The 16,244-nt window shown below is 48.8% G+C and overlaps 1 protein-coding gene across 2 annotated transcripts in view; it reads right to left on the bottom strand.

Annotated features, from left to right (window-relative positions):
- Positions 1 to 16,244, bottom strand: part of SLC6A14 (solute carrier family 6 member 14) — a 49,306-nt gene that overhangs the window by 14,048 nt on the left and 19,014 nt on the right. Inside the window, exons 1-5 of one of the 2 annotated variants that reach the window (XM_061598613.1) lie at positions 11,820 to 12,010; positions 9,698 to 9,860; positions 6,734 to 6,865; positions 4,582 to 4,746; positions 2,534 to 2,672 (exon numbers count right to left, since the gene is read on the bottom strand). In XM_061598613.1, the coding sequence (XP_061454597.1) occupies positions 2,534 to 2,672; positions 4,582 to 4,746; positions 6,734 to 6,865; positions 9,698 to 9,860; positions 11,820 to 11,867 (647 nt within the window). In that variant the 5' untranslated portion in view covers positions 11,868 to 12,010. Of the gene's footprint in view, positions 1 to 2,533; positions 2,673 to 4,581; positions 4,747 to 6,733; positions 6,866 to 9,697; positions 9,861 to 11,819; positions 12,011 to 16,244 lie in introns of those variants that run through there. The other variant, XM_061598612.1, reaches the window with a different exon arrangement.

Raw genomic sequence — 16,244 nt, 5'->3', positions numbered from 1 at the left:
TGGTTTTGATCCATCAAGAGTTGCCCTGACCACAAATGCTAGTTTAATCTGGACTTGGCTGTACACCATGCCCAAACCCAGCCATGATCCAGCTTGCCAGTGTTTCCTCCTGGCCCAGGACACCGGTTTTGGCCTCAGAATTTTGAGGCTCAGCTCATGGGTCCTGCAAAGTCCCACCTGCAACCTGCAAAGTTGCCAGGACAATAATAATAATAATAATAATAATAATAATAATAATAATAATAAATTTAATTTTTGAGTCGCCTATCTGGCCGAAACCACTCTAGGCGACGTACAACACAATACATAATAAAATACAGCGCAGTCAACAATAACCATTTTAAAAAGCGGCAGTACAGGGCCATCAATAGACAATTTTAAAACAATATAAAGAAATTAGCCCACCCTGGGGACCCCAAAGGCCTGTCCAAAGAGCCATGTTTTTAAGGCTCGGTGAAATGTATCTAGGGAAGGGGCATGGCGAAGATCGAACGGGAGGGAGTTCCAGAGAGTGGGGGCTGCCACTGAGAATGCCCTCTCTCTAGTCCCCACCAACCTAGCTGTTTTCGTTGGTGGGACGGAGAGAAGGCCCTGTGTGGCTGATCTGGTCGGGCGGCTTAGTTGGTGGTACTGGAGGTGCTCCTTCAGGTAAACTGGGCCGAGACCGTATAGGGATTTAAAGGTTAAGACCAACACCTTGAATTGGGCCCGGAAAACAACTGGAAGCCAATGTAGATGAAATAACACCGGCGTGATGTGATCACGGCGGCAGCTGTTTGTAAGCAGGCGTGCCGCCGCATTCTGCACCAGTTGTAGTTTCCAGACCGTTTTCAAGGGTAACCCCACGTAGAGCGCATTGCAGTAGTCTAAACGAGAGGTAACCAGGGCATGTACCACCAGTGGGAGCTGATGAATAGGAAGGTAGGGTTTCAACCTCCGTATGAGGTGTAGTTTATACCAAGCTGCCCGGCTCACTGCCGAAATCTGAGCCTCCATGGACAGCTTGGAATCAAGAACAACCCCGAGGCTGTGGACCTGGTCCTTCAGGGGCAATAGTGACACATCCCACGTTTCTGAAGGCAAACAAGCATCAGTCTCTCTCTCTCTCTCTTTGATTGTGTGTACCATGTTGCTTTACATGTCGCACACCCTGACAGAGCTTTATTAATCACCAGGCAAACGTGCCACAACCCATGCACAGAAGAGTGACAGGGCAGACCACACGCCTGCAAATTAATCATGTCCAGGTGTCTTTGCAGGCAATCCTTAATCAGGAGTAAGGAACCCTTGCCCTCCAGATGTTGCTGAACTACAAGTCCCATCAACCCCAACAAGCATGGCAAATAATGGCCAGGGATGATGGGAGTTGTAGTTCAGTAATGTCTGGAGGGCCAAAGGTTCAGGAAGCCTTGGATGGGAGACAGCACTCCCTAACACATGTGGCCGCCTGTGATGTTAAATTGCTCCACATTATTATTATTAGTAGTAGTAGTAGTAGTATAATAGGCAGGTAATTAATGACAGAACAAGGATACTTCTTCCTTCTCTACAAGTTGCTGTGGAGGCTCACATACGTGGTCTCAAGGAATTATAGAGGTGGATTATAGAGGTTGGTGGTCAATTTGGATGTGGAAGACCTTTCTCTTGTACAAAGCCCAGTGTGGCCTCAGTTCCCATCTGTAAATGGGAGCAATAGAGCCCTACCTTGCAATACCATTGTTCTAAGGAACATAGGAAGCTGCCTTAAACTGAATCAGACCATTGGGCCACCTAGCTGGGTACTGTACACACGAGCTTTATCCACTTGGTGGTCTCCAGATCTTTTGGACTACAACTCTCACCATCCCTGACCATTGGCTCTACTGTCTGTGGTTGATGGGAGTTGTAATCCAAAACATCTGGAGGGCACCAGGTTGGTGAAGGTTGCTGTACACCAGGGATGGGTGAGAATGTTGATTCAGTTCACATTTCAAACTGAATCTGTCAAGTTCACACTTTCTGAAACAGCATGAGAACCGAAACACAGACATCCTTTGAAATTTGCAGTTATTTGAATTTTGCAATGCAGTTCACCAGCCCAACAGTGTATACAAAAATGTATATGTTAGGGGGAAGTATGCATAGAAATGATATGAGTGGAAGCAATATATAAAAATGCATTATATGATGAGGGCTTGCAAAAATGTGTACATTAGTCAAAACTGCCTACAAAAATGTGTTTATTAGAAGAAATTCACACTAAAATGCTGGAGAATTTTCATGAGGATTTTTTCCTTAAAAATTTGCAAATTGCTGTGGAAAGGTTGAGAAGTGAATTCAAGATTGGAAGAATGAGAAACTGAGAGAACTGGGATTGAAGATCTTTCCATCCCTGCTCTCCACTGACCGAGAGTTATTCCCAGCCCTACCCTAGGGATGCTGGGGTTAAATCTGAGTCCCTTCTGCATGCAACAGCCTTCCCCCTTCTGAGGGCAACCCCAATAAAAACTGCAAAGCACATTGCAACTGGGCGAGCAACAAATCTGGGACTCACTTCCAGTATTGTTCGCTGGGAACCTGGGTGTTTGCAAACACCTTGCTGCCATTGATGCACGTGAGGTTGTGATTCTTGACCCAAGAGTAATTGGTAGGAATAATAGTGCCATCTTCTGATGTGACATTGCATGCAAGCACTGAAAGAGAAGAAGACATCATTATGCAAAACTGCGGAATGAATGAGTTACTTTTAAGGCAGCAAACACATTTTTTCCCACTGATGCACTGCCAGTGTGCATCCACACTTGTGCACATTGGCTAAAACACTGTAAGAAAGCAAGCTCAATGCGATTGTGCATCCAGCTGCATCAAGAATCCTTTGGTGTGGTGTTTTACCACCATACATGGACGTATATACAATTCACGCAAAATGAATTGTGATGCATCATATATATATGGCTACATCACGGTTGCTCTTTCTCAGTGTTCTATCAATGCTCATTTGCACATCCATTACACAGAGATGGGGAAAGTTGCAAATGAACGTAAGGAGCTGAGCATGGAAGCAAACACTCCTTTTCCCCACAGGAGCGAATGGGCAAAAAGGATGATCTTAGAGCAGCAGAGGCTGGGAGGGCAAGGCAGGGTGGTGGTGCTTAGCTGACCTCCCATTGCTGTGGCTTACTGGGAGGGACAGCAGTAAGGTCTGTGTGGTGCAAATACACCACTGGGAGTGCCACATTGGTTCTGTCACTCCATTTGCACTGCACCAACCTTGCTGCCGCCTTACTCCTTTTCTGCTCCCTCCCAGTAAGCCGCAGCAATTCTGGTGATGGGAGTTTAGGTAAATTATGAGCCAACAGTGTGACGTGGCTGTAAACAAGGCAAATGCTATTTTATGCTGCATTAACAGAAGCATAGTTTCCAAATTGCATGAAGTATTAGTTCCCCTCTATTCAGCATTGTTTAGGCCTCCTCTTAAATACTGCACCCAGTTCTGGACACCGCACTTTAAGAAGGATGCAGAGAATCTGGTTCAGAAGAGGGCAACAAGGATGATCAGGGGACTGGAAATGAACCCCTATGAGAGACTGAAAGAACTGGGCATGTTTAGTCTTGAGAAGAGAAGACTAAGGGGTGATAGGATAGCACTCTTCAAGTATTTGAAAGGTTGTCACACAGAGGAGGCCTGAGATCTCTTCTCAATCATCCCAGGACATGGAATAATGGCTCAAGTTACAAGAAGCCAGATTTCAACTGAACACCAGGAAAAATGCCCTAACTGTTAGAGCAGTTAGACCAGTGGTTCTTAACTTGGGATGCACACACCCCTGGGGGTGTGAGACACTTTTTCTAGAGGTGTGAGGTGTTGTTCAAGAAATTTTAAAAATTCATTTAAATAGAAGCATAAAATTAACTATACAACCAAAGATTTTGGAATTAAAATAAAAAATGAACAGTATTTTTTCAAGGGGTGCGAGAGCATATTTTGGAAATGCAAGGTTAAGAACCACTGAGTTAGACAACGGAACCAATTACTTAGGGAGGTGGTGGGATCTCCAACACTGGAGGCATCTAAGAGGCAGCTGGACAACCACCTGTCGGAGATACTTTAAACTGGATCCCTGCATTGAGCACGGGGTTGGACTCGATGGCCTTATAGGCCCCTTCCACCTCTACGATTCTATGATTGGATGAAGTATCACTGCACTGCACTGCCAATCAATACTGATTTAGGAAACACTATTAGCAGCAGGGCCTAAATGTGCTCTTTGCCCACAAAGGCCCCAGCCACTCATAACCAAGCTTGCTCCTATGTGCATAGCTCCATGTCCTCATTTCCACGGATACACCCTTTAATTTGCATAGCCCCTGCCCTGCTTCTTGGTCCCCCGGAGTGTGATGGCCTCTTGCAATATGGCTCTTAAATACTGAGGCAGCATTTGGGAGAACGGAAAAACACGTCATACTAACCCAGTTCTTAGAAGACTCCAAATAAATCACAGTTTGACAACTACGAGATGTATTTGGCCACACTCCAGTTAACGGTAGATAAGACAAAACATGACCGAGGACGATTGGCCAGGCTCGAAAGAGAGGGCTTACCTAGTGGCGTCTTACTGCAAATATCGTTGGCCCACTCTGGGTCGCATTCTGACCAAGGGAGCTTGCTTTGGAAGGAGGCAAATAAGTAATAGAGGCTGTAGCCAATGATGACGTTGTAATAAATGGTCACAAATGTCGAGATGATCACCATTGTGACTCCCACTCCTAGGGAGAAAAAGAGGAGGCATCTCGTTACAAGAAGAGGAAGAGGGTTTCTCAAGTCATTGGCCATAGGATGCTGCTTTATACTGAGTCATACCCTGGGTCCATCTTTCAAAGCATTGCCTACTCTGACTGGCAGTGTCTCTGCAGGGTTCGAGGCAGGAGTGTATCCCTGCCGTACTTGGAGATGCCGGGACTTGAATCCAGGACCTTCTGCATGCAAGGCAGATGGCCTACCGCTGACCTGTGGCCTTTTCCTGTCCATTACACCTGTTCCCCAATTATTTAACAGACTCACTGGAGAGTAAATTGGAAGGAAACAAGGCTCCCAGGGACCTGTCCTGCTCACAAGTGCCTGGGCTGCTTTCCTTCTCCTTTCCCAAATCTTCTGGCTGAAATGATGTTTCATATAGCCCAAAGCACTTTCTAGAGCAAGTTCTTCAGCCTGAGGGCAGCATTCCCTTCTAGGCAACCTTCTGGGGGCCCCATGCCAGTGGTGGGTGGGGGCAGAGCAGAGGCAAAAATGGGTAGAGCAACAAGTCTAGATTTTAACTTTGTACAGTAGGCTAGTTTCTACACACACCTCTCTTTATCCTCCACCCAGGCACGGAAGAAGCGCTGTCAGAACCCAAGGACACACTGCAGCCAGGCAAGAACGTTAAGGAGAATGCAAAGCAGGGCTGGTAAGGGGTGTGTCCTTGGGAGAGAGGGCGTGGCCTGAGGAGAGTCTCAAGGGCCAGACAGGGAAGCCTGGAGGGCTACATTTGGCCCCTAGGCCTGAGGTTTCCCCAGAAAGATGCCTTGTGGAGATTATGCATTAACCCCGGGGATCATATATTCCACTCAATGACTTCTTTCAAGAAGTGATGGATGTCCCGGTCTGCTATTATTATAAAAAACATCTTAACACTCAATCTCGCGAACTCCCCCACTTTCCCAATAAGCCACAAGGCAGGCAAACAGGGTAAAATCTGACAGATCCAATCTAAGTTCTAGATGACGTTGATCTGGAATAAAAATCTCATTGTGTTTTCAAAGCCTGCCCACATGTTCTCCCCATGGCTGTCTAGAGAAGGTAGAGTTGGCAGGGATCCATGCATGTGTGTGTGGGGGAGTAAGATTGTGGGGTGGCCACATACCCATAGCTAGTGCACCCCCCAAAAAAGGGCTGGCCAAAGAGGAATGTGGGCCTTTGGACCAAAACAATTAGCCAACTGCTGTAGTCCAATAGTGGGTGGGATTTTTTTCCTCATCTGGTTCTGTGAGTTTTGAAAAATGCAAAACACTGAAAATTTGCTGAGTAGCCACTAGCCAGTCATTTTAATGATTATTCTGTACTGCTTTTAGTGCGGTTTTCATAGTGCTGTACGCTGCCCTGCTGTGTCATGAGAGAGTGGCATATAAATAAATTTTTATAGAAAAAGTAAAACAGTGTGCATGCTGTCCTGGATTCTACATTGAAAAATGGAAATGGACTGCCTTCAAGTCGATCCTGACTTATGGCTACCCTACGAATAGGGTTTTCATGGTAAGCAGTATTCAGAGGGGGTTTCCCATTGCCTCCCTCTGAGGCTAGTCCTCCCCAGCTGGCTAGGGCCTGCTCAGCTTGCCACAGCTGCACAAGCCAGCCCCTTCCTTGTCCGCAACTGCCAGCTGGGGGGCAACTGGGCTCCTTGGGACTATGCCGCTTGCCCACGGCTGCACAGGTGGGAGGGCACGTGACCCCTGAGCCACTCACTGTGGGGGTGATCTTTAGCTGGCTCTTGACGCCCAGGAGACGTGAGCGGGGATTGAACTCACAGACTCTGGACTCCCAGCCAGGCTCTCCTCCCCACTGGGCTACACTAGCTGCTGGATTCTACATTAGAGAGCTGCAAACAGACACCTCCTCAGGAGGTTCATTCACACCCCCACACATCATATTTCACATTCCCCACCCCTTTCATCGCAGCCCAGTGGAAATCAATATGGGAAGGGTAACAATGCCGACCTTGTAAAAGGGGTAGAATCCTCCAAACTGAAATGGGTCCTAAGCTGGCAAACTGCCCGAGGGAGCATTCCAGGAAGAACAATGGCAGGCCAGCCAGGGCCAGCATGATGGTGTAAGGTATCAGGAAAGCTCCTGCCAAGAGAGCAAAAGCACAACATGAGCATTCAAACCACCACCCTCCATCGGTGTGCGTGTGTGTGCAATGGTAACAACAGACTGCGCTTCACAAACACACTGGGAAACAAAGAGATTAACAGCCCGTGGTTGTGATGGGCACAGAGAGGAAGAATTGGCAATTGGGTTGCATTCTGTTGGCACAACATTGGGTTGGATTCAGCTACGTCCTCCTCAGAGTAGACCCACTGAAGTTAATGAACCTGTTAATTGCAACGGGTCTACTCTGAGGAGGATTAGCACTGAATCCCACCCATTGCCCCAACTTCTGCAGAATAAACCAGGATTCTTCAATCTGGTGCCCTGCAGATGTTTCCGACTGGAGCTCTAAAAAATCCCCAGCCAGCACAGCTCTGCTGGTGGATGTTGCTCAAAGCTTTGCATAGTCTCATGCCTGCAGGACTTGGCACCACCGTGAGCAGCCCGACAGGTTTAGAGTTGGCTCCCCAATGTGGATGTAACTGGATACAGTTAAGGCACATAATAACTGAAGTTTAACCAACATGTCCATCTGGAAAGGCATGCAGCCAGGGTGAAACCTGGGACCTGTCGAGGAAGCAGCCTTGTACTGCGTCAGACCCATCTAGCTCAGTACTGTCTACACCGATCGGCAGCAGGGTTTGATACAGGAGACATTCCCAGCCCCACCTGGAGCCTGGGAACTTTTGCAGCGAAAGCAAAGGCTCTCCCTTTCCCATTGCTCCATCTAGCTCAGTATCGTTGGCACTGACTGGCAGCAGCTCTCCAAGGTTTCAGACAGGGGTCTCTCCCAGCCCTACCTGGAGATGCCAGGGATTGAACCTGGGACCTTCTGCATGCAAAGCAGATGATCTGCCACTGCTCCATCTGTCCGTTGCAATCCCACCCCCTCTGCTGCTTTCTTCAGTGTAGCATGCCAGTGAGATGGTTGGGTGGTCGTGGAAAGGTGTTTAGGACACATGCATGAGTCATTCTGGCCATGCTTTGCTCCCAAATGATCCTGCACAACAGTTTTGCTGGCACGGATGTTACTTTTTCATTCCACTTTGTGAGCAATCAGTAACACAAAAAGATCTCCAATTTCAAATCAAAACAATGAATAAAGCCAAGCAATCCAGAAAAAGGGAGAAAGGAACACATAAGTCATTTGCTGAGCAGCAGATCATTAGCAGAGCTTCCCCCTTAAAGCTCAGAGAGTCCCAAAGGCTCTCCAGACAACGAGTGGTGTTGCTTGCAGGCTGCAGCCTCAGCGCTGACGGAGGGGCATCTCACCGAGGGAGAGATGCCACACTCCCCAAAGTCTCCCTACAGGACAGCCTTGGCCATCCGGGTGGCTTCAAGAAGTTGTGGGACTCCAACTCTCATCACCTCTCGCCAGCACAACTGGGAGTTGGAGTCCAAAATATCTGGAGAGCACCAGGGTGGCGAAAGGTGCTGTGGACTGTAAGGACCACCTTGCCGGAGAAGAACAAGCTTTCCATCAGTCCCAGCATTGTCTTTTCCAGCTGGAGACGTCTGGAGGGTGCCCAGGTGTGCTTACTAGCCTGACCGCACATCTAGCAATAGCAGCCATGGCAGAGGATCACACTGGCACATGGTTGTCAGTCAGCTTTGAGCAACCCAACTCTGTCATGCTGCACTGATGCAGCGGTTTTTGCAAGTAATCCTACCCATTCCTTTCCTGACTCAGTGGCTTACTGCAGGGGCGAGGGAGGGACCTGTGGCCCTTCAGATATGGTTGGCCACCAGCTCCCAGCCTGCACGACCAATGGTCAGAAGTGATGGGGGCTGTAGTCCAGCAACATCTGGAAGGCTGCTGGTTTCCCCTCCCTGGTTTCAGCATCAACCCACTACCTGCGTGACATGGAAAGAAAGCCGCAAGAGGCAGGAGGGATGGGTTGCATCCAGTGCTAGTCCTAGTCAGAGTAGACCCACTGAAGTTAATGCAACTAAGGTAGTCATGCCCACTCATTTCAGCTGGTTTACCCTGAATAGGATTTAGTTGGATACAACCTAATGAACACGGCCGTCTTGGGTTCATTAAGTTCAATGGGTCTACTCTGAGTAAGACTAGCATTTGATACAATCCAATGGGAATTTGCCCAAGAGGAGGTCTTTGTGTATCCCACCCTTCTCTGCAAATGTGAGGAAAGTAAAGCATTAGATCACAGGTCACCATCATGGCACCCTGCAGATGTGACTGGACTTCAACTCCCATCATTCCTGACCTTTGGCCACGCTGGCTGGAGCTGATGGGAATTGGAGTCCCTCAACATCTGGAGGGCACCACACTGGCTGCTCTTGCATCAGATATCAGTAGAACAACAGGAGAAGCTCCACTGTTTGGAAAAGGTGTCTGGCAAAGGTCCTAAAGCTAGTGAGGGCCCAGTGGGATTTTCAAGGTGGTGGTGGTGAGGGGTGAGGAGTCTGCAGTTACCTGCAAGGCTTATTGTTCCTCCCTATGATGACTAATGAAAGCAGAAGAAATGACGCAGAATGGAATAAGCAAATGTTTGCAAATTTACAGGCAACCAAACAAGTGCATGAAATTAAGAGCCCACATAATTTATTTCTAACTTGCTACGTTAGTGTCATTTGTGTCCTAAGGAGTGGATGAGAGGTAAAAATTTCCTTGGCTGGTCACCTAAAGACACTTACAACTCACCCTAGGTGATTGGGTAAGTAGTTGTTTGTCAGCCTGCATGCAATACTCAGTGCAACAATGCAATACTCAGGCACTTCTCCGCTTCCTCCTCTCAGGAAGCCCTCATTGCTGCTAACTGTCACAGGAAGCAAAGGGGATACACTTACCTCCTCCATTCTGATAGGTCAAGTATGGAAAGCGCCACACATTCCCCAGGCCCACAGCATAGCCAACCATCGAGAGGAGGTAGTCTGATTTGCTTGACCAGTTTCCTCGCTCAGAATTCTCTTCATCTTTATCGGCAATTTTCTCAGTAGACAATGTGAATTCCTTTGGGGAGGAAGATACCAGGGGTAGGTTCAGTCATGTGTTTATATTACAACATTTGCGCTCTGCCGTTCTGTCCACAAAAGAATATTCAAGGCGGCCCAAAAGAGTGAGAGATGCAACGGCTGCATACACACCATACCTTTACCACACATTCAGAGCACACTGCCAGCTCCCAAAGAATCCTGGGAAGTGTAGTGGACTCCTCACAGTGCTACAGGTGCCGTCACCCTTAAGAAACTACAGTTCCCGGGATTCCTTGGGAGAAAAAGATGTGCTTTGAATGCTTTAAGTATATGGTATGTACACAGCAAATAACACAAAATGCAACTATTATTATTATTATTATTTAATATTAATTAATCATATTGGGTTGTATTCAATACTAGTCCTATTCAGAGTAGACCCGTTGAAATGAATGAATATGACTGACTGAGATCTATTAATTTCAATGTGTCTCCTCTTAAACAAAACTAAGCTGGGTACAAGCCATTAATATTCATTAATTAATATAAATTTAGATACCACTTAATGCAAAGAATAGGCTTCTAGCCGGTTTGCAAAACAGAAAAACCAGGTCACACCAAGACTCAGCTAAACCTGTCCATATTTCAGATGCACAATGCAATCAAAACACTGCAGCCATTAAAAGCAGGAGACTCCGCTTGAGCGATCGGAAAGGCCCCGAGCCAACGGCACTGTGAACAAGGCAGTCATTCCCTGGGAAAGCTTTCCGTAGTCATCATTCCAAGACCCACGAGAGGCACAACGCATCTGAGGCACAAGGAGCTTCCCCGACGTGCACCTGGGTGGCCATCGGGGAATTAAGCACCAGCCTCTTCTTGCACGTCTTAACCATCCCCGGAAAGAGTCAACCGCAGCTTAGGCGAAGATCAGCGAGGGAAGTGAGGCAATTCGCAAAGGCCCAACGCGCTGGCCTGGACGGTAGCCTCCGTGGCCGCTGCTGGTGTCTCCCAAGGGCCGAGGAAAAGGCCTCGGGCGCCTCGACGGTAGCCCACCGCACGCCTTCGCCATCCACTCCGGTCCCGACTTTCCCATTTCTGCGAGGGCTCACCCTTTCCCCTCTCCTGCGCTCCTGCCCACCGCTGCCAGAGCGCCGCCCCCTAGCCGTCCAGACTCACTGGAACAGCCACGCCACCAACAGCCGGCTTGGCTGTTCCACAGCTGGTCAAAAGCTGTTGGGTCTAAACCTCAGGACTTGTCCTGGAAAGGCAAGCATATTCTGTCTCCCCCCGCCCCTCCTCTCCTTCTGCTTCTGCCTCAGTTTCCCTCCCCGGCGTCTGTTCTCGCCCTGGTTTAGACTTTCCTTTCTTTCTTTATGCGCCGCTCTCAGGGCCAGTTACAAAACCCGACAGCGGGGAGGTGAAAACAAAAACTTTCCGCGAAACAGGCGCAGATAAAACGAACGCCATCCTGAAAGTCGCCTCCACAGACGCCCCTGAACGTAGTAATACTAAGCTAAGTGATGAAGCTGAAGGGATTTGCATCCCGCAAACGCCCAGGCAGGTAGGCAAGTCGACTTCTTGGAGCAGAGACCTGTCCCTTTGCATTCTGAAAAGGGCTACAGGCATTCAAGCAGCAGCAGCAACGACAGATCTCTGCTGCGAGGAGCATACAATCTAAATTTCGACGGCATTTGATGGAGAAGCCACAGAGAGCGCTTCCAAAGGCTCCCCCCCACGTTACTTAGTGGGAGAGTGGATTTTCCAATCGAAGCAGCACAGTTTCGTGGGGGGGGGAGTCCTGCCAACAGGTGTCCCTCTCCTCAACCCCCTCCGGCCCCTCCTGGCGCGGAGCGGCGGACACCTGTGGCACCTCTGTTGGCATCCCGGCAGGGGCCGCCGCAGCAAGCGCCCTCGCGGCTTCTCTCGCCCATCGCCCGGCAGGGAACCCCGCCAGGCCGCTCGGGCTCCCGTCCCGTCCCGTCGCGGGGCGGCTCACCTGCTTGTCGCCGCAGCGCAAGAAAGCCGGCAGTGTGAGCCACCCCATCGTTCTCAGCGCGTTTCTTCCAGGTGTCTCCCTCGCCGACTGCCCGCTGCTGCCCTTTCGCCGTCGGGGCAGCCTTTATGGGACGAGCAGCCGGCCCGGCCCATTCTGCTCTCCTCCTCCCCCTCCGCCCCGGGAAAGACCTGTTGCCAGGTGGAGCCGGGAGGGAGGAGAGAGACGAGCGGGGCGGCCGCAGCTCCCGCCTCGCCCCGCCCGGCCCCAGAGAGAGAGGGGGGGCAGGCGGGACGGGGAGGAGTCAAAGGAGCAAAGGGCCCGCCTCTTCCCCCCTCCGGTCTGGAGGCTCGACGGGTCTCAGACTCAGGACAGACAGCCCCCCCTTCCCATCCCTCCCGCCTGCCCGCCCGGTGGATCCATTCCTCCACGTGACCCTCTGTGCTGCCTTCACTCAACCTCCGTTTCCCCTCTTCACACGTTACATTCAACCAGGCTGCAGTCCCTGTCGCCGGGTCCACAGGAGCTGAGCTGTACAAACCAGCCCGCCCGCGGCTCTGTCCCACAAACACGTGTGCGGGTGTAGAGGCAGCTGGGGCCTGCTGGTGGGTCGAACGTGTGAAGAAGCCTCTCCCCTCTGCCACTCTCTTCCTTCCCTGCAGCAATCCTACCGGTCCCCTCTCCTCTCCGCCCACGAAGCATCCCTCTCACCTGGCCCCTCTCTAGCTGCGCCCCTTGAAGGTTTCAGAGTTCACGTTGCACAAAAGGAAAGAGGCTTTGCTGGGTGTGCCACTTTCGCCTTGTTCACACCTTACACTCTCCAAGCTGTAGGCATCTACCTGTGTTGGTGGGGAAGAGGGTGGCCCTGGTTGATTGGCACAGCTCAGCTATTTCAGATATACAGACGGCACACTGGTGGAGTGCAGCGTGTGGGATACCCCCACTGAATCAGAGCAGTGGCTCCCCAGGGGCTTCCAAGGAGGTCTCTCCCAGCCCTACCCGGGGAATGAGCCTGAGACCTGTTTGCAAAGCAGGCGCTCTGCCACTGAGCCAATAAAAGAGCACACAGAGTTCTCCCATCAAAAAGCCAGAGAGAAGCTACACCTGATCCTGAGAAAGGGCAAGAGGCAGCAGGGGAGCACTGAGTCATTCAGCAATGAGCTTCAGTTTCTGTCCATCCTGTTGCCTTCTGTCCCTCTTTCCAAGATTGCTATCAGTTCCTCCATCTATTCATCCACTTCAGTCCAACTGCCCGCCATTCCACTCATTTTTGTCTGTCTTAATGGGCACTGATCAGTGTGTGAGAAGGGAATTTTTCTGCAGACTTTTCAAAATCAGATTCTCTCTGTGTGTGTCAAACTCTATCCACGCATTCTATTTTTATCCATTTGTTTATCTGTTTGTTTATATCCGGCCCTTCCTCACAACCTCTAGGGCAGCCCCACTTAGAGCACATTGCAGTAATCCAGCCAGGAGGTTACCAGTGCATAGACGACTGTGGTCAGATTATCCCAGTGCAGAAATGGCTGCTGCTGTCTTACCAGCCAAAACTGGTAAAATACACTGCTAGCCACTTTTAGAGCAATCACATCCCTTTTGCAAAGGACACTTTTCATCTTCATCATTTGTATTTGTATTTTTAAAAGGCAAACACATAGAACTTGTGTTTCTCTGCTTTCCAAAACAGGCAAACCCTTCCCTCTCTATCCCACCATGTGAGCAAAACTAGACAAAATGAGATTGCATGGCTTTGGTAAACTGTCTGCAACTGACTGGGATTCAGAGAGATTTTGCCTTGGTTTGGAGTGGACCCAGAAATCCAGGGGGTGGGGAGGTGGGGAAGTGAAATAAGAGCTTGCTCAGCCCATCATTTCCATATGCACCTCCCACACAGATCCAGAGTTTTGCTTCACTGTCAGAAGGTCCGGTCAGCTGACACCTTTAATAGAGGGCTGGAGAGACAGCCTTTGAAAGAAAAACCCAGAGTTGCCCCATCGCCTTTCCTGCACCCACATGCTGCTCTGCAATCCAGCCATCATTCACCCTGAGCTAACCACCTCCTCTGCAACAAGGTGTCTTGTCATATCTTTAATTTGGAAAGCCCAGTGAAGCTCTTGGAAGACTCAAAGTCATATTTCCAGCCTCCCACTTAAAGCCCAGGCTCATAAGCAGAACACCGTATTTGGCCAACCACAAAATAATGTGCAAGCTTTTAAGTAATCCAGAACTCAGGAAGAGTTTGGTAAACAAAGCAAACGGGATTTTTTTTGGGGGGGGGAGATTTGGAGAAAAACAAATGGCTGGAGATGAAGCTGTGAATGTGCAACAGGGAAGAGCCTTAAAGAGGAACCGGGGAGGTGGTAGCAGACTTCAAATGAGGCACTGTTGGGTGCAATGCAGGTTTCAGGTTGCATCAAGGCCTGATGGGAAATAAGATGGCAAACAGTTTCAATCCCCCATGGCAGCTCCAGGGGGGCTGGAAGAGAGACTCCTGCCTGAAACCATGTACATAACTCGGTGGTTGGCCCACCTAAAAAAAAAAGAGAGGAAAATGTAGAGCTGGAAAAGAGCAACCAAAATGATCAAGGCAGAGAATGTCCATTGGAATGTGTTGCATTTCTGAACGCATTAACCAGAGTGATTGTTTGCTTATACCGTCTTTTCTCCAACAGGCCGACAATTGTCCTTCCGAGCGGCCATTCAAATGCATTGGAATGGGTTGGGATTCTGCACCCACCCATGCCCAGGCTCATACATAACAAAATGAGATTAACAAATCTGTTTCCGGTTGGAATGCCTTAGGAGAGGATGGGATCCTGTACGCTGCACTGCACACCTTAGGAGAAAGATGTGCAAAATGCTTGCCATACTGAGTGACCAGCGGGATGTGTTGGAATAGGATCCTTCCTCCAGAACTGTGCCCTGAATGGTCATGCATGCACCCCTTCCAAGGCATTTCAGGGCCCTGCCAGACTGGCGTTTTATTGCAGGGGTGTTCTGCAACATGTTTTTAACACAACATTTGTGCATTCGTGGTGGATTTATTTTGCTTTATTAGTTGCTCTGCAATACTTCTCCAATGCTACCACGTGATTGCTGTCCGGAGCGGCTGTAGCACAACAAATGTGGGACAAAATAAGCCACAACATTTGTGGTAAAAAAAAAAAAAAGGTATGGGATCTCAGCAGGAAGTTACAGCATATGCAGTAACTGGTAATGACACAATGTGACTGCCCCAACACTTTCGCAGGCACAAACAGTATTGAAAGCAGAATTACATATGAGCACACTGATAGCCTTATGAGTACAAACCATCGTGCCGTTAAAAGGATGTCTGGAGGGACCCTTGCTTGCGAATCAGGGACGTATATTTATCTGGCTTTCTTGTGAGCCTTGTAAGTCTGGGTTCAAAATCCCAACCATTCTTACAATGTATTTCAGTGGCCACTGCAAGAGCAATACTTTTTGGTTTGGTTATTTGAAAACGGTCCCTAAAAATCCACCACATAAGCAGCCAATCATCACCCTGAGTGCAACGCATTCAACAGTTCAGTGCAACGCATTCCTATGACCACTCGGACAGAACCAATATATTCCAATGGCCATTCTTTGTTACTGGTTTGAGTATCTCCCCAAGGAAAGCTAATGTGTTGGGGGCTTTTGAGACATGGCTTATAAAATCATGCATGGCACGGAGAAAGGGGGCAGAGGTCATTTCCCCCCTCTCTTATGCCACTAGTATTTGGGAGGGGGGTGTCACCCAATGAAACTGACCAGCTGGAAATGCAGGGCAAGCTAAAAGAGGCGTAATTAAAAAAATGGAATTTGCTGTAGCACAAACATCCTTTAAAGAGGGTTTTAAGGAAGGGGCCCTTATTTGTTACAATTATTGCATTCATTACCTTTAGTTTGATCCAGCAGGACTCTCTATAAAGTCCCACTGAATTACCTTCTTTCAAAAGGATAGAAAGTGAAAACCGTTCACAGAAAACATACATTCATTCATGGCATTTTTTACTTCAAAGGCTTTGAGGTTGTTCTAATTTGAGGATGCTCCAGGCATCCAGTTTCACCCAGTTTTGGACTGATCTGGATGATAATATAATATAATACTTGTATACCACAACTGATATAACAAAATCAAAGTGTTTTACAACAATTATACCTTTACAATAAAACCATGTAAAAATTTAAATCACATATCATCGGTTAATTATTACAGAAGTTGTTTTCTTAATTGTCTGCACAAGCCTGGAGGCACCGAAAAGTTTTCAGCAAACATGTAAAGGTTAAAACAGAAGGCACCTGCCGAATCTCTGTTGGAAGAGCATTTCAGTGGACTGGCCTGACGAGAGTAAAGGCTCAGTTTTGTATCAGTGTCAAATGAGCCTCACCAGTGTGAGGCACAACTAATGACACTCCTACAGA

Source organism: Rhineura floridana, chromosome 16 (genome assembly GCF_030035675.1).
Source record: "Rhineura floridana isolate rRhiFlo1 chromosome 16, rRhiFlo1.hap2, whole genome shotgun sequence".
Lineage (NCBI taxonomy): Eukaryota > Metazoa > Chordata > Lepidosauria > Squamata > Rhineuridae > Rhineura > Rhineura floridana.
Note: the sequence above shows the minus strand (reverse complement) of the source record. Positions and strands in the feature narration are given on the sequence as shown.